Source organism: Lissotriton helveticus, chromosome 3_1 (genome assembly GCF_964261635.1).
Source record: "Lissotriton helveticus chromosome 3_1, aLisHel1.1, whole genome shotgun sequence".
In the NCBI taxonomy this organism is placed as follows: domain Eukaryota; kingdom Metazoa; phylum Chordata; class Amphibia; order Caudata; family Salamandridae; genus Lissotriton; species Lissotriton helveticus.
This window is the reverse complement of record NC_136061.1, coordinates 2,098,515,261-2,098,533,603: the sequence shown is the minus strand read 5'-3', so window position 1 is coordinate 2,098,533,603 and position 18,343 is coordinate 2,098,515,261. Positions and strand designations below refer to the sequence as shown.

General features: G+C 47.2%; 1 protein-coding gene across 3 annotated transcripts in view; it reads left to right on the top strand.

Moving 5' to 3' along the window:
* Positions 1–17,572, top strand: part of LOC144824140 (protein shisa-like-1a) — a 121,756-nt gene extending 104,184 nt beyond the window's left edge. For all 3 annotated transcript variants that reach the window (XM_078683266.1, XM_078683267.1, XM_078683265.1), the window contains exon 4: positions 16,814–17,572. In XM_078683266.1, coding sequence (XP_078539392.1) covers positions 16,814–17,084 — 271 coding nt within the window. In that variant the 3' untranslated portion in view covers positions 17,085–17,572. The remainder of the gene's footprint in view (positions 1–16,813) is intronic.
* The last annotated feature ends 771 nt before the right edge of the window (positions 17,573–18,343 follow it).

The window sequence follows — 18,343 nt, the reverse complement described above, 5'->3', positions numbered from 1 at the left end:
CGAAGAGAAAACATAAGAGGAAGAAGCATAGTTCTCACCATCATTCAGGGTCTTCGGACTCTAAGAAGAAGTCTTCTCGGAAGCATCACAAGGACTTTGTATCTCCGTCTCCTGCTGGTGGTACCACTCCGGTACAATCTCGAGAACATACACCGGAGCCGGAACTGGATCCGAATCCGACTTCGGGTCAGTCTTCGGAACATGATGAGGTCGCGGAAGTTCCTCAGTCTCCGACTCCGGTGGATGAACCGGAAAGTCATAAGGATCAGGAGGAACCGAATCCAATACAGCCTCCTACGAATCCACCAATGGGTTCTTACCCTTCTTTTCCTGGTCCTGGTCAGGATCCATCGCATTTCCTAAATGCTATGTATGGAGTATATGCGAGGGCAAGGTACCTCAGTGGAGCACCTGCGGGTCCTATGGGTCCTTTGTCTTTTAACTTGGGTGTCCCCCAAGCTTATGCACCGGTGCCTTTTCTACCTTTCATGCCGACTCCATATCCTTCTTGGATCGGTTCAGCGCCGCCGAGGTCATCTACTCAGCGCACGGCTTCGCCGACTCCGGAGCGCCCTCGAAATTTGGATCGAGACTCGACGCCGGTTCCTGTTTCTCTACCTCCTGTTATTCCAGCTCCTCGGTCGACGCCGGTTCCGACTCCATCGAAGTCGTTACCGGATCCGTCGACTTCGATCCGTATGGAGTGGTCGAGACGTAGAGCCCAACGTCTATTGGAGGAGAAAGAGTATATGGAACCTGAAGTGGAGGAAGGCGAGATTCAAGAACATGATGATTATTTTGAAGATCTTCATTCTGCAAGCAGTCTTGAACTTTCTCCTGAATGGGGTTTACCTGTAGTTTCAGATGCACCCTCCAAGGATGTGGTACCATACCATATGGTAATTAGAAAAGCTGCTGATTTGCTAAACTTAACTTTACCAACGGTTGAGTTCAAATCTAATATCCTTACAGAAGTTTTACATTCATCTTCTTCTGTCATTGAGCCAACTTTGCCTTTCACTGAAGCTCTGACCGAGCCAATTCTGGAAGTTTGGAAAAAGCCTTTGTCTGCACCTGCAGTGTCTAGATCGGAGGCGAGACGTTATAGGGAGGCTACTGGAGATCCTGAGTTCTTGTCATCTCACCCTTCACCGGAGAGTCTGGTGGTTCAGGCTGCTTGTGCGAATAGATCAGCAGGCTCTTTTCCCCAAGTTCCTGGAGATAAAGATTCCAGAAAATTGGATCAAGCCGCTAAGAAGGTGTTCTCCTCAGGTAGCATGGCCTTAAAATCAACGAATGCTACTTGTTTACTTGGTAGATATGTGCATGCCCTAATGGACTCGGTCAAACAATTGTCTGCTAAACTTCCAGAGGAGGACAGAAAAAACTTTAATGAAGTTGTTTTAGACACTCAGGCAGCAGCCCGCCATGTTATTCAGAGTGGCATGGACACTGCAGATTCTGTGGCTAGAGTAATGGGTTCTTCAGTGGCTACCAGAAGAGCTGCTTGGTTAAAGTCCTCAGAGTTTTCCGCTGATGTACAGGCTACTCTTTTGGATTTACCTTTTGACGGAGTTGGTCACTTTGGAAAAAAAGCGGATACGGCTTTGGAAAGGTTCAAAGATAGCCGAACGACGGCTAGATCTTTGGGCTTGCAGATGAAAGGTACAGCCACCAGGAAGTTCAGGGGTTTTGGCAGATCTTCCTTTCGTCCCTTCAGACAAGGCCAGCAACAGCAGCAACAACAGAACCCTCTGTACAAGTCTTATAGAGGTAGACAGAAGGGTCGTGGACGTGGACGTCAAACCTCTTCCTCCTCTACTTCCTCCTCTAATACCCACCCCCACCTACAACAGCAAAGCAGCCCTAGATCCGCCATTCCGGATCATGTGGGTCCAGTAGGGGGTCGGCTTACTCATTTTCTACGGGATATGGAATCGGTTACATCAGATCTTTTGGTTCTCAATCTCGTAGAAAATCGGTATGCTCTTCCTTTCCAGGAGTTCCCTCCCAATTACCCTCCTTGCCAAGGTTATTGTTCGGAGGACCACCTGCTTCTCTTGCAGGAAGAAGTCCTGGCACTGTTCAGAAAGGGTGCAATAGAGGTGGTTCCGGAGCAGGAGAGGGGTCAGGGATGCTACTCCCGGTATTTTCTGATCCCCAAGAAGGATGGCAGGCTTCGGCCAATCCTGGATCTCAGGATCTTGAACTTGTATCTGAAACAAGAAAAGTTCAAGATGCTCACTCTTGCGCAGGTTCTTCAAGCGCTGTTGGAAGAAGACTGGATGGTGTCGATCGACTTGCAGGATGCTTATTTCCACATCCCTTTCCTGAAGTCGCACAGGAAGTATCTCCGTTTTACGGTGGGTTCGCAACACTACCAGTTTGCGGTCCTTCCGTTTGGACTTACTACTGCGCCTCGAGTTTTCACCAAGGTGATGGCAGTGGTGGCAGCACATCTCAGAAGGTCGGGAATTCCTGTATTTCCGTATCTGGACGACTGGCTCATCAAAGCAGAGTCTCCAGAGAAGGTGCTCCTTCATTTGCAAGAGACAACTCAGTTGTTACACAGGTTGGGTTTTTTGATAAATGTACCCAAGTCTCACCTGGTGCCCTCCCAGCGCAACCTGTTCATAGGTGCCGTACTGGACACTACTGTATGTCGTGCATTCCCTCCACCTCAAAGGATTCGCGACATACAGGAAATGATACTTTTGTTCTGCAATGGAGCGGTCGTTCCAATCCTGAAGGTTCTTCGCCTGCTCGGTCTGATGGCTTCTTGCATTCTGTTGGTCAACCATGCACGCTGGCACATGAGGGCACTCCAGTGGTGCCTCCGCAGGCAGTGGTATCAGCACAACAAAGATCTCAGGGAGTCAGTGAGGATCTCCAGAGAAACTGCAGCGGATCTGTCTTGGTGGAGCGTGGAAGGCAATCTGTCGCAAGGAAAGCCTTTTCAACTTCCTCCATCGGTGGCCACGGTGATAATGGATGCATCCACTCTCGGGTGGAGTGCTCATCTGGGAGACCTGGAGGTCAAAGGTCTTTGGTCTCCAGAGGAAAGGTTGCTTCATATCAACCTTCTAGAGTTACGGGCGATACGTTTGGCGCTCAAGGCCTTCCTCCCTTCCCTTCGCGGTCAGTCGATTCAAGTCCTGACGGACAACACGACCGCGATGTGGTACATCAACAAACAGGGAGGAGTGGGGTCGCAGTGTCTCTGCAGAGAGGCTCTGCGTCTCTGGTCCTGGGTTCAGGACCATCAGATTTGTCTGATGGCAAATCATCTGGCCGGAGTTCTGAACGTTCGTGCAGACGTTCTCAGTCGGCAGTTCTCTGCCGACCACGAGTGGAGGCTTCATCCAGAGGTTGTTTGTTACATCTTTCGGATGTGGGGAACTCCTCGGGTGGACCTGTTCGCCACTCACGAGAATGCTCACTGCCTGTCATTCTGCAGTCTCCAGTATCCGATGCAAGGAGCTTTGGGGGACGCGTTTCAGTTGAGTTGGGGAAATCAACTCCTTTACGCGTTTCCTCCCATACCCTTGATTCCTCGGGTTCTGAGGAAGATTCGCCAGGACCGGGTCCAAGTCATATTAGTCGCCCCGGATTGGCCAAGAAGGGTGTGGTACACAGACCTTCTCCACCTCTCCTCTCACCCGCCGCTCCGTCTCCCTCTCAGGGCAGACCTCCTCTCTCAGATGGAGGGGCAGGTTCTACACCCCCACCTCCAGACATTACACCTTCATGCCTGGAGATTGAACGGGGCAACCTGAACTCTTTTTCTCTTCCTCACGATGTGGTGGATGTCATTCTTTCTGCCAGGCGTGACTCCACCAAGTCCATCTATTCGTATAGATGGTCTAAATTTGTTGTTTGGTGTAGGGAAAAGGGTGTTGATCCTTTGAGGGCTCATTTATCTGATATTTTACAGTTTGCTCTTTCTTTGGCGCAGCAAGGATTGGCTGTTGCTACAATCAAAGGTTACCTTTCGGCGTTATCGGCATTTCTTTGCTTGCCGGATCAGCCGTCTCTTTTTAAATCTCCAGTGGTTTTGAGGTTTCTGAAGGGGCTTACTAATAAGTTCCCTCCTTCTCCGTTTATCGTGCCTCAGTGGGATTTGAATCTTGTCTTGACTTTCTTGATGGGTTCTCCCTTTGAACCTTTACACAAGTGTCCCTTGAGGCTTTTGTCTTTCAAGACGGTCTTCCTAGTAGCAATCACCTCGGCAAGGAGGGTGAGTGAGCTTCAAGCTCTTAGTTCTAAGCCCCCGTTCCTGACCATTCATGCTGAACGAATGGTTCTTGGGACCAGGGCTGCTTTTCTGCCTAAGGTGGTAACTCCCTTCCATCTAGGACAGTCCATTACCCTTCCTACCTTCTATCCTCCCCCTCACCCTTCTAAGGAGGAAGAGAGACTGCACCGTCTGGACCCTAAGAGGGCGGTGTCTTTTTATCTGGACAGAACTAAAGACTTCCGGATGGACGACCAGCTGTTTGTTGGTTTTGCTGGCTGTCGGAAGGGCAGAGCGGTGCAGAAGCGCACACTTTCCAGGTGGATAATCCTGTGCATCAAGATTTGCTACTCCCTGGCGGGTAAGGACCCTCCTGAGGGTATAAGAGCTCATTCTACCAGGGCAAGGTCTGCTACTTCTGCATTGTCTAGAGGTGTACCTGTTGAGGATATTTGCAGAGCCGCGACTTGGGCCTCCCTCCACACTTTCGCGAAGCACTACTGCTTGGATACCGAGGTGAGGAGGGATGGCCAATTCGCGCGTTCTGTCCTCCAAGATTTCCTGGTGTAGCAGAGTGGACTCCCTCCTCCGGGAGTGGGGACTGCTGTGGGACTCTATTCACAAGGTGAGGAATCCACAAGGCAGATGTATCTATCAGAAGAACAAGTTACTTACCTTCGGTAACGCTTTTTCTGGTAGATACAGTATCTGCCTGTGGATTCCTCACTGACCCACCCGCCTCCCCGTCGTCCACTCTGCTATACCTGGTTTTATTTGTATATCTATTTGTATATAATTTAGGTTTTGATACCTTTGCTATGCACTGTGTGCTATTTTGGTTTGTATGTACTGTGTACATTGTATATATGTATATTTCCTGTCATTGGTCCGTCCGTGTGCCTCGAAGGCACGGAAAAAAGGGCGGAACTGATGTCATCACGCCGACGTAGGCCTAATAAGGGGTCGGTGACGTCAGACGGAGTCGCGCGCGATGCCGCGTTCCTATGACGTCATCCACGCCGGCGTGCTACAAAGAAAAGTTTCCGAACGTTGCTGACGCAAGGGGGATATTCACAAGGTGAGAAATCCACAGGCAGATACTGTATCTACCAGAAAAAGCGTTACCGAAGGTGTTACCGAAGGTAAGTAACTTGTTCTTCTCCAGTATTAGGGGTGTCTTTCATAGATTCACATGCCTGAATCATTCCCCGTCGTCGGAGTAGGAGTCCCACGGTACATAAAAAAGCAGTAATATGCCATTTGTACATAGCAAATAACAGTTATACTAAACCAGGAAGTAAAGTAGCCCTAGCTACCATGGAAAAAACTTCCACATTAGTGACTATCCAAGTCATTATGTTTAGACCAAACTGCAGCCAATCAGGCCACAGCTCCCACCAGAATACTCTCCCCAGAGACCCAGGCTGTCAGATTTTTTTTACCGCACGTCGTGTGATAGGGAGTCTCTCTGAGCTCTGCTCAGTTTTTTGCTCTACTTTTGACAGTTATCACTTTCAAACATGTCTAAATCAAAGTCCCTGTTCAGGGCCTGTGAATCCTGCGGAAAGGCACGGCTGTTCAAGGAGGATCCGCATACTCTCTGAATCTACTGCTTGTACCCTGATCATCAAGCTAAGGAGTGCAAGATTTGTCGCACCTTTCCTTCAAAGACCCTCAGGGACAGAGAGGGTCGCTTGCTGCTATGGATTCAGCAGATTAAAGACAAGGATGTCCCCCTCTCAGAGGTAGGAAGTTTGGCCTCAGTGTCTTCTATGGGATCTAGAAAAAGGATAGCTGAGGGTAAGGTGACTTCTCCTAAGGCTAAGGTGGCGAGGCAGGCCCAGCTCACTCAGGATGCTGTTGAGCCTTCTACCTCAAAAACAAAGCAATCCTCTGAGAAATCTGTGAGGCCACCTGAATCAAACAAGACGGTGTCTTTATTGTCACCTCAGAGGCCTGTAACCAAGGCAGCGACTTCTCTGCCGGTTTCCTGTCAGACAGCCACTGCAGTGACTTCTACTATGACCTTTTCCTCACCAAAACCCTCTTTGGTGATGTCCTCAGCGTCCTCTCCAACTTTTGTTCATGTCCAGATTCGTCCCATCTCGTTGACGAAGAAAGTTACACCACCCGTCGACGAGCCTCCGTCGACAAGAAGCTTGCCGTCGACGACAGCCTTACCGTCGACGAAGAAGACCTTACCGTCGACGACGACACCGTCGACGAAGCAGCCGTCGACGATCCCAACGTCGACGAGGAAGACCCCGTCGACGACCCCGTCGACGAAGTCGTCGTCGACGGTCTCGTCCACGAAGAAGATAGTTCCGTCGACGGCCCCGTCGACGAAGAAAATGGTCCCGTCGACGGTTCCGTCGTCGACGACGAAATCCAGCGTGTCGACGAAGTCTAAACTGCCACAGTCGTCGACGGAGCAATTATCGTCGAAGAGTACATCGCTGACAACGAAGTCTAAGCCGCAAGACACAGACTTTCCAGAGGCTCAAGAGAATCCAGAAACACCAAAGCTGTCATCTTGCACAGATATCCAAGTCTGGTCAGCAAAAAGCAATGTGATACCGCTGCCATCTCCAGCCACCACTGCGGCTCTATTGCAAAAGCGTCCATCCCAGTCTGCATCTATGTCGCCACTAACGATGCCAGACAGGCTCTTGGATTCTGAGGAGGAGGACTCTGGTGACGAATTATTCCAGGCAGCCAAGAGTCCATCTGACTTGCTTATACTAGTAAAAGATCAGGAAGAAGAGGAGCAAGTGACACAACCGCCCAGGTTGGACACTGCACCAACACCAGGGATGCAGATGCCTATGGAACTTTTCCAAAATTTACAGTACATGTTGAGCGATTACTATCGCCGTTTTCCGCCTTCAGAGTCTGGCGAATCACAAGTCTCTTCTCCACAGCCTCGAGTGACCCCGAATCCACTGCCTGCTATGGCAGAAGAAACGGAGCATACCCCATCAATACCGGTGATCAACAACCAAACGGAGGATGAGAATACTGATGAGGAGGCTCAGGAAGAAGGTGAATTAGATAAAACGGACTCGTCGGAGTATGAAGATTATCAAGCTGACACACCTTCTCCGGATGAACAACCAAAGGCTGAGTCACCACCGGTGGATATTGCGAATTTCCATAGGATTATGGACAAAGCAACTAAGAGATTTCTCATTACCATGGAGACTAAACAGGACGATTGTTTCCTGTACGACTTTAAGAGTTTGTCTCAGAGGCAAAGTTGGTCTATTCCTATTATAGACTTTATTTGGAAAGAAGGTCTAAAGATCATGGCCACGCCAAATTCTTTACCTGCGGTTTTACCGCAAGTGGATAAGAAGTACAGGGCCCCAGCTTCTTCACCTGCTTGCCTGCTAGGCCAGGCCAAAACGGAGTCAGTCATTTCGCAAGCAGCTCAAAAGAGAGCAAAGAATCCGTCATCTCAGATCTCCACTCCTACGGACAGAGACGGGAGACGACTCGATACCATTGGAAAAAAGGTATCGACTATTGCAGCGACCACAGTTAGGGCTGCTAATTCGCTGGCAATTCTCGGCAGGTATGATAGAGAAATGTGGTCAGACATATCGCCATACATTCAGAAACTGCCTGAACCAGACCGGACCGAAGCCATAAAAATTCTGCAGGAAGGGGAATGTGATTCGTCGGAGATCATTGATGCTGCAGTGGACGTAGCAGCTACAGGATTCAGACAGTTGGCAGGAGCTGCTGTCCTTAGAAGAGAGGGATGGTTGAAATCTACATCCTTTAGGCAGGAGGTGCAAGCCAAGGTATTAAACATGGCTTATGATGGCGAGTACCTATTCGGCTCGCATGTGGATGAGGCTTTGCAGGCCATCAAGAAAGATACCGAAACTGCACGATCATTGGGTACCCTGCAGTATCGGAAGTCTTCCTTTCGTGGTGCTAGAGGAAGAGGAAACTTCACAAATAGAGGAGGATATTACCAACAGCGTTCATATACGAACAACCAAAATACCCAGAGGTACCAGCCATATAAGCAACAACCTTATGGCCAGAGACGAAATAATTATTCACAGCCCCGAGGGAAAACAACATATCGGGGTAGAGACAACGCTACCAAAAAGTGAGAATCGCTTCCTGCCACCACTTTGTCCCAGCCAGAAACGAATTGTAGGAAGAATATCCCTACATTGCTCAAAATGGTCAAACATTACCACCGACAAATGGGTGCTGGATGTGGTTTCCAAGGGCCACATATTAGAATTTGTAAAAAACCCTCCAAATTCACCCCCAAAAGGACCGCCCCCAGCACATCTCAAAGAGCTGTTCATCCAAATCAATACAATGATTCGAAAAGGGGCAATCGAGAGAGTACCTCAACATCAGAGAGGAAAAGGTTTTTACTCTCGTTTTTTCTTGATACGCAAAAAATCGGGGGAATGGCGCCCCATCCTCGATTTGCATGCCCTCAACAAATACATCAAAAAATTAACGTTCAGAATGTTAACACTCCAAGAGATCCTCCAGTTTTTGGCAGAAGGGGACCACTTGGCAACACTCGACCTTCAGGATGCTTACTTCCATGTACCCATCTTCCCCAGACACAGGAAGTTCCTAAGGTTCAGAGTGGCTGGCAGGGATTTCCAATTCAAGGTGCTTCCCTTTGGACTACGTTCAGCCCCAAGGGTATTCACAAAGATGTTGGCACCTGTAGCGGCCCACTTACGATTACAGGGTATTCAGATATACCCATATCTGGACGATTGCCTTATCAAGGCCAATTCCTACGCCGACATGTCCAGAAATGCCTTTGCCTGCTTCAAAGCCTGGGTTTCTCCGTGAACTTCGAGAAATCAGATCTGATACCATCACAAAGGAAGTCTTTCCTAGGAGCAACGCTGGATTCCAAGCTCGCTCAGGTCTTCATTTCAAGCGAAAGACAGGAGAAGATCCAAAAAATGGCGACTACACTCCTCAGAAAAGAGTGCATTTCTGTTCGCAAATTCAAATCTTTCCTAGGGATGATCTCATCGTGCATCCCTCTCACTCCAAATTGCCGTCTGAGGATGAGACCCTTACAAGAGGAACTCAGTCGCCAATGGGTGCAGGTATCTGGTTCCTTCGAGGATGTCATCACCTTAACACCTCGAATGAAGAATGCAATCCTGTGGTGGAGTCAGAAACACAACCTGCAAGTGGGGTGTGCTTTCCTTGCAGAAGTCCCCAGATTCATCGTAACCACGGATGCCTCGCTAGAAGGTTGGGGCGCTCACCTTCAGGGGATGACGATCAGTGGCAAATGGGACAGACAACAAAAGAAATGGCACATCAATCTATTGGAATTACGGGCCATTTACCTCGCCATGAAATCTTTTCAGGCGATACTGGAAGGCTCGACAGTGTTGATTCGAACAGACAACACAACGAGCATGCATTACCTGAACAAGCAGGGGGGCACAAGATCAGCCCGGTTGTCCCAGCAGGCTCAAGAGATCTGGAATTGGGCTCTGACTCACGACATCAACTTGTCAGCAGTGCATGTTCCAGGAGTAGCCAATGTGCTGGCAGATTCCCTGAGCAGGTCCAAGAGCAGCACTCACGAGTGGGAACTGCATCAGCCAGCGCTGGATCGGATCTTCCAGAGATGGGGTCTCCCCGATCTGGATCTTTTCGCAACATATCAGAACAAGAAATGTACCCACTTTGCGAGCTGGATTCCCCACAAAGAATCTTGCGGGGATGCTCTGTCAATGAATTGGGAGCGGATCTTTGCCTACGCCTTCCCGCCAATTCCATTAATTCCAAAAGTCATCAAGAAAATGAGGAGACAACCGTGTCGAATAATTCTGATCGCTCCACGGTGGCCACGACAATATTGGTTCACACAGCTTCTTCTTCTATCAGAACGCGAACCGGTCCAACTGCCTCAAATTCCAAATCTTCTGACAATTCAAGAAGGCAGGGTGTATCATCCGGACCCTCATTCTCTGAAATTATCGGCTTGGCTCCTCAACACCATGAGTTTGCACACTTGAATATTTCGCATGACTGTCAAGAAGTCCTAGCCAATGCTAGAGCACCTTCAACGAACAAAGCTTATAAACTTAAATGGAAGCGCTTTTGTGTTTGGTGCCAAACTATGAATTTACATCCCATGAATGCGGAACCGGAAAAGATCTTACCTTTCTTTCTACAGTTGGCTAAATCAGGTTTGGCGCACTCAACACTTAAAGTGTTTTTAGCGGCTATATCCCGATACCGTCAGGATGGTACGAATTCTCTATATTCCTCAAGAATAATTCAACAATTCTTTAGAGGTTTATTTCGTATGTTTCCTCCAATACGTCGGCCACCCCCATCCTGGCACTTGAATATAGTACTAGCTCAGCTCATGCGCCATCCCTTTGAGCCAATCCATAAAGTTGATCTCAAGTTCATCACTTGGAAGGTTGCATTACTGCTGGCGTTAACATCTGCCAGAAGGGTGAGTGACATGCAAGCGTTCACGTCTAAGCCACCTTTCTTGCAATTCACAAATGACTCTGTGATACTACGCACCAACCCAAAGTACATGCCCAAGGTGCCATCTGATTTTCATTTAAATGAGCCAGTGATACTTAAGACATTCTTTCCGAGTCCGCAGTCACCAGCTGAGCGGACTTTACACACATTAGACATTAAAAGATGCCTTAAGTTTTATCTTTCAAGGACAGCTGCCATCAGAAAGACGGATCAGCTATTTGTAGCGCATGGCAGACCGAGACAAGGCTGTGCAGTGACTAAACAGACTATCGCCAGGTGGGTCTCATCCACGATAGGGCTCTGCCATCAACAAGCAGGTAAACCCTTACAGACCTTACCTAGAGCGCATTCTACGAGAGCAGTCTCCTCTTCAACGGCTTTGTTTGCTGGTGTGCCTCTCCTGCAGATCTGCAGAGCTGCAACATGGTCCAGCAGGCACACATTCACGAGGCATTACTGTCTGGATTCTTCAAGTGATACCGATGCCTCAGTGGGGAGAGCAGTCCTGCGTAATCTTTTTCAATAAGGTGAGCCTCTAATGATCTCTCCCACCTCCTCTTGCTCTTTTGACGCTTTAATATGTTATTGCATTACTTATGTTCATACATGAAAACTGTCACCTTAGCGTCTAAGAGCTATATATTGTATTACTGCTAACTACTCGGATTCAGGCATGTGAATCTATGAAAGACACCCCTAATACTGGAGAAGAACAATAGTTACTTACCTGTAATCTGTGGTTCTCCAGTATTGGTGTCTTTCATAGATTCACATGCACCCACCCACCTCCCCTCAGAGTCTCACCCAGACTGTTAGATATTTATATATATATATACTCAGGTACACTCCGGTGCTACAAAATCTGACAGCCTGGGTCTCTGGGGAGAGTATTCTGGTGGGAGCTGTGGCCTGATTGGCTGCAGTTTGGTCTGAACATAATGACTTGGATAGTCACTAATGTGGAAGTTTTTTCCATGGTAGCTAGGGCTACTTTACTTCCTGGTTTAGTATAACTGTTATTTGCTATGTACAAATGGCATATTACTGCTTTTTTATGTACCGTGGGACTCCTACTCCGACGACGGGGAATGATTCAGGCATGTGAATCTATGAAAGACACCAATACTGGAGAACCACAGATTACAGGTAAGTAACTATTGTTCTTCTCTACCTCTCTCCCTCTACCTCTCTCCCTCTCCCTCTCTCTCTCCCTCTACCTCTCTCCCTCTACCTCTCTCTAGCTCTCTCTAGCTCTCTCTACCTCTACCTTTCTACCTCTACCTCTCAGCCTCTGTCTCTACCTCTCTCTACTTCTACCTCTACCTCTACCTCTCTACCTCTCTTTCTCTACCTCTCTCTCTACCTCTCTCTACCTCTACCTCTCTCTCTACCTCTCTACCTTGCTCTACCTCTCTCTCTACCTCTCTCTCTCTACCTCTCTCTCTCTCTACCTCTCTACCTATCCCTCTCTACCTCTCCCTCTCTAACCCTACCTCTCTACCTCTCTCTGCCTCTCTCTACCTTTCTACCTCTCTACACCTCTCTACCTCTCTATACCTCTCTATACTTCTCTACCTTTACCTCTCTCTATACCTCTCTCGACCTTTCTAGCTCTCTCTCTCTACCTCTTTCTACCTCTCTCTACCTCTCTACCTCTTTTTCTACCTCTCTCTCTACCTCTACCTCCCTCTCTACCTCTCTCCCTTTCTCTCTACCTCTCTGCCTCATTCTACCTCTCTCTCTACCTCTCTCTACCTCTCTATTCCTCATTCTACCTCTCTACCTCCCTCTACCTCACTCTACCTCTTTCTACCTCCCTCTCTCTACCTCTACCACTCCCTTTCTACCTCTCCCCCTCTACCTCTACATCTACCTCTCTACCTCGCTACCTCTCTCTCTCTACCTCTCTCTCTACCTTTATCTCTACCTCTTTCTACCTCTCCCTCTACCTCTCTATCCCTCTCTCTCTACCTCTACCTCTCTCTACCTCTTTCTACCTCTCTACCGCCCTCTACCTCTCTCTCTCTACCTCTCTCTACCTCTCTCTACCTCCCTCTACCTCCCTCTCTCTACCTCTCTACCTCTATCTCCCTACCTCTCCCTCTCTACCTCTCCCTCTCTACCTCTCCACCCCTACCTCTTACCTCTCTCTCTGCCTCTTTCTACCTCTCTACCTATCTCTACCTCTCTACACCTCTCTATACCTCTCTACCTTTATCTGCCTCTCTCTCTCTACCTCTCTCTACCTTTCTACCTCTCTCTCTACCTCTTTCTACCTCTCTCTACCTTTCTCTCTACCTCTCAACCTCTCCCTCTCCCTCTCCCTTTACCTCTCTACCCCTCTCTCTACCTCTCTCTCTACCTTTCTCTCTACCTCTCTACTTTTCTCTCTCACTCTCTCTCTACCTCTACCTCTCTCTACCTCCCTCTCTACCTCCCTCTCTCTACCTCTCTACCTATCCCTCTCCCTCTCTAACCCTACCTCTCTACCTCTCTCTCTGCCTCTCTCTACCATTTTACCTCTCTCTACCTCTCTACACCTCTCTACACCTCTCTCTACCTTTCTACCTCTCTCTCTCTCTACCTCTTTCTACCTCTCTCTACCTCTACCTTTCAACCTCTACCTCTACCACTCTACCTCTTTCTCTACCTCTCTCTCTACCTCTCTCTACCTCTACCTCTCTCTCTACCTCTCTACCTTTCTATCTACCTTACTGTACCTCTCTCTCTACCTCTTTCTACCTCTCTACCTCCCTCTACCTCCCTCTCTCTACCTCTCCCTCTCTACCTCTCCCTCTCTACCTCTACCTCTCTACCTCTCTCTGCCTCTCTACCTTTCTACCTTTTTCTACCTCTCTACACCTCTCTATACCTCTCTACCACTCTCTACCTCCCTCTACCTCTATCCACCTTTCTACCTCTCTAGCTCTCTCTACCTCTACCTCTCTACCTCTCTCTCTACCCCTCTCTACCTCACTACCTCGCTACCTCTCTCTCTCTACCTCTCTCTCTCTACCCCTCTACCTGTCTCTACCTCTCTCTAGCTCTCTCTACCTCTTTACCTTTCTCTACCTCTACCTCTCTACCTCTACCTCTCTACCTCTACCTCTCTCTCTACCTCTCTACCTCTACCTCTCTCTACCTCTCTCTCTACCCCTCTACCTGTCTCTACCTCTCTCTACCTCTTTACCTCTCTCTATCTCTACCTCTCTCTCTACCTCTCTCTACCTCTACCTTTCTACCTTTCTCTCTACCTCTCTCTCTACCTCTCTCTCTCTCTACCTCTATCTACCTCTTTCTACCTCTCTACCGCCCTCTACCTCTCTCTCTCTACCTCCCTCTACCTCCCTGTCTCTAACTCTCTACCTCTCCCTCTCTACCTCTCCCGCTCTACCTCTCCACCCCAACCTCTCTACCTCTCTCTCTGCCTCTTTCTACCTCTCTACCTCTGTCTACCTTTCTACCTCTCTCTCTACCTCTCTCTACCTCTCCCTCTCTCTCTACCTCTCTACCTTTCTCTCTACCTCTCTACTTTTCTCTCTCACTCTCTCTCTAACTCTACCTCTCTACCTCTCTCTACCTCTCTCTACCTTTCTACCTCTCTCTACCTTTTTCTTCCTCTCTCTACCTCTCTACATCCCTCTCTCTACCTCTCTATCTCTCTACCTCCCTCCCTCTCTTTACCTCTCTCCCTCTCTCTCTCTACCTCTCTCTACCTCTACCTCTCTACCACTACCTCTCTACCTCTCCGTCTACCTCTCTCCTCTACCTCTCTCTACCTCTCTGCCTCTCTCTACCTCTCTGCACCTCTCTAGCTCTGTACACCTCTCTAGCTCTGTACACCTCTCTACCTCTCTCTACCTCTAGCTATGTCTCTCTACCTCTCTCTACCAATAAACCTCTGTACACCTCTACACCTATCTCTCTACCCCTCTCTCTACACCTCTATCTACCCCTCTCTCTACACACCTCTCTCTACACAGCTCTCTCTACCCACCTCTCTCTACCCACCTCTCTATACCCACCTCTCTCTACACACCTCTCTCTACACCTCTCTCTACCTCTCTACACTTCTCTCTCTAACCCTCTCTCTACACCTCTCTCTATACTTCTCTCTACCCCTCTCTCTACACACCTCTCTCTACCCACCTCTCTCTACCTACCTCTCTCTACACACCTCTCTCCACCCACCTCTCTCTACATACCTCTCCCTCTCGCTCTACACACCTCTCTCTCTCTCTCTCTCTACACACCCCCTCTCTCTCTCTCTCTCTCTCTCTCTATACACACCTCTCTCTCTCTCTAGACACCTCTCTCTCTCTACACCTCTAAGTGGCAGCCGGAGCCTGATTGCACTGCTTGTCCTTTAAAGAAAAAAAAAAGCATTGGCATAGCCAATAGGTCTCGCCTTTGAGACCTTATAAGTGTTTAGTTATCCAGTACAATATCCTTGGTGCAAAAACATCAAGTGTTGCATGGCTAAACACTTATAAGGTCCCAAAGGCGAGACCTATTGGCTATGCCAATGCTATGCCAATACATGTTTATTTAATTTTACTTCTTCCGTCGTATGTCAACTTACCCGGCACCCATCCTGCCCCGCCCCAGCCTCACCGCTCTTACCTGTGCTAGCCCCTACTGCTTAATATTTTACACGGTGATAAAGCAGAATCTGCTCACGTCATGCATCAAAAAAGAGGAAGGAAATAAACATCGGGGCCTCATTTACTGTTATTCCTTTTTCAAAAGTGGTCTCAAATTGTGCACCAAATTTTAGCACATGTAATTGTCTTTTGCAAACCAACCTTTGTGCAGATAGGTAGGTACACACAATGCTGAATCGAGAGGGTCACAGAATGACCTGCCTAATTAATATTCATTAGGCAGACCACAAACACGGAGATGATGGCCTGCCAGGGACAGCATGCCACTATGTCTGTGATCGCATTTTAATAAAGACATTTTTTTTAATTCCAACCTGGCTTTCCTTAAAGGAAACAGGACTGAGTTGACAAGAAAAAGTTTTGATTGTTTGAAAAGTTTCACAAAGAGTTGGCAGTGGTCCTGGGGAAACTTGTGGAGCACTGCCTACTCTTACTGAAACCTTTTTAAAGATTAAAAAAGGAAAGAGGGTTTAAAGGGAATTGGTTTACAACTTGTGAGTCTGTATCTTTTCAATGCTTTGCCATTGTTGTGGTCACAAAGTACTGATACACGACTGTCAGAATTGCTATTCGGAAGGGACGTCTAAAACACGTCCCTTCTTAATGGAGATTCTGAAACCATTTCTAAACCTATTTAGTGATTTGGAATTCTTTTCCAAATTGCAAAATGAGTTTAGCACATGTACAAAAGGGTTTTAGCATTCATAAATGCTCTCACTTACTGAATCGGAGGGTTTGACAATGCTTAATTCCTTTGTACGTGAGGCCGTAAGAGAGAAGAAAGAAGCACAAAAGAGAAGAAGGGAGCCACAAAAAGAGGCATAATGTATGAAATTGAGAGGAAAGAGCCTGACAGAAAGAACAATGGAAGAACTGGAAGACAAAAGGTGGAGTGAGAGGAAGCATCAAACAAAAAGATGAGAAAGAAGTGTGAGAAATAAGGAAAGATTGAGCATGCAACAAATAGGGAAACGGAAGACACATGAGACACAAGGGAAAGGAAAGAGTATGAGACTTAAAGAGAAGGAAGGATAATGAGGTAAAGTTAAATCAAGGAGCACGAGACAATACGGGAAGGCAAAGTGAGAAGTTTATCTCTCCATTTAAATTATGCTGCCTTTGATTCCACTCGCATGGGTGTATATTATAGAATATTTTAGCGTACCTCATAAAATTGAAATGCTTTTCTTCAATTTGTGTTTGGATTTAAAAGGGAACCTAGTTTGGAATGACTGTTATTCAGTTCCTAGTTTAGGTTTGTGTGTACTAACCACTGATTCTGAGCTTTTAGACACTACACCACAAGATTGTTTAGCATAATGGCTCAGCCAAAGGGACGTGTACATTCTCAAATGGTTGCACAACATAAATCAATGTTTCTCTTCTTTTTAAGGAGTCCTCTGCCAATTCTTGGGGTCGGATTTTATGGCCTGCTCATCTTCTTTATGATGGTGGTGGATTTCCTGTACTTCTACCGGCTCAACCAGCAGTCGTTTTACAATAAGCTCAACCAGAGACGCATTGGGAAATATCTGATGAGCTCAATTTTCCGTCTTGAAAATAAGACTTCAAAGGACAACAAGGACTTAAGTACTACGTGTGGCCTAAAAGAGGGGACAGGGATGACAGCTCATGTGATGACAGATATCAAGTGTGAAAAGTAGCTAAGCAACCACAAGAAGTACAAAGTTGTTCTTCCGAAGAAGTGAACTAAATAAGCAGGCGGGATGATGGTATGATGTACAGTAATATTTTGTACAAAAGGAAGGTTTAGGATTTTCCCACTGCATGCTAACAGAAAAAAACAATAGAAAGAATATTTCTTTTGGTAATGCTTCAGATTTCCAAGTGACAAGACCATCGCTTTTTGAAAACAACTCTACAGACTTGTATCCCAAGGCGATTCCTTTTCAGTGGCACTGACTGCTTGTTACATTATCAACCATCATTACATCACCCTTTTAATAAATCACCTTCACCATATTGCCTTCAATTGTGTCAGTCAGGTACACTCATAAGTATTTTCTCACCCATCGACCTCCACTACACCCTTATTTTCTCATCAATCTTTTTTATACTAAATGATTTATTCATAATTATAATTGAACCCCCCTTCTCTTTCGCTAATTAAATATTTTCTCTAACTATCTTACATTACTTACTATTGTTCTCTGAATATATTTATTAATCAATTACTATTTCAATTATATGTATTTAATTTGTTAATATTCAAATATATGTATTTCCTTTAAAATTAATTTTATTACTTAGCCTAACCCTAGTCTTTTTAGGTCTCCGCCTGCGAAAGACTGCGCATATGCGCAGTCGAGCTGGCGAGACTTAATGGGATAGAGTGAGTTTCTCTAGCCAGGTTAAGCCCCGCCCCACTTCTCCATTGGCTGGCCTCCTAAACGGTGGCCAGCCAATGAAGAAGAGGTCCCAGTGACGTTCTTCTTCCTCTTTTAGCCCCGTCCTTTTCAGACTGGGCTCCTTGACTTACTGCTGAAGTAAAAGGTTCCTTATCTTCTTTATGGGTCCAGATGGCCCCATAAAGAAGATAAGGAACCTTTTACCACAGCAGGAAGTCGGGGCACCCAGTCTGAAAAGGACGGGGTTAAAAGAGAAAAGTTTACGCGAGCGCTTGTTTTTCCCCGTAAATGGTATGAAGGTGGCTCACTGCATATTTACAGTGACACACCCATGGACGCCTTCACCAGTGTGTGTTATAAACACAAAGGTGCCACGAGATAACGTGGAGATGTTTGAGGCTCTGTCCTAATTTTTGTTTTAGGGCCATGACAAGGCAAATGTGTGACCTCTGCAATACCGTGACAGACACACCTTGAACATGACGCCCAGATTTAAATCACTGGTTTGTAGAGATATAAGGGCTTTTTATTTCACAGTGGTGAATGGTAGGCTA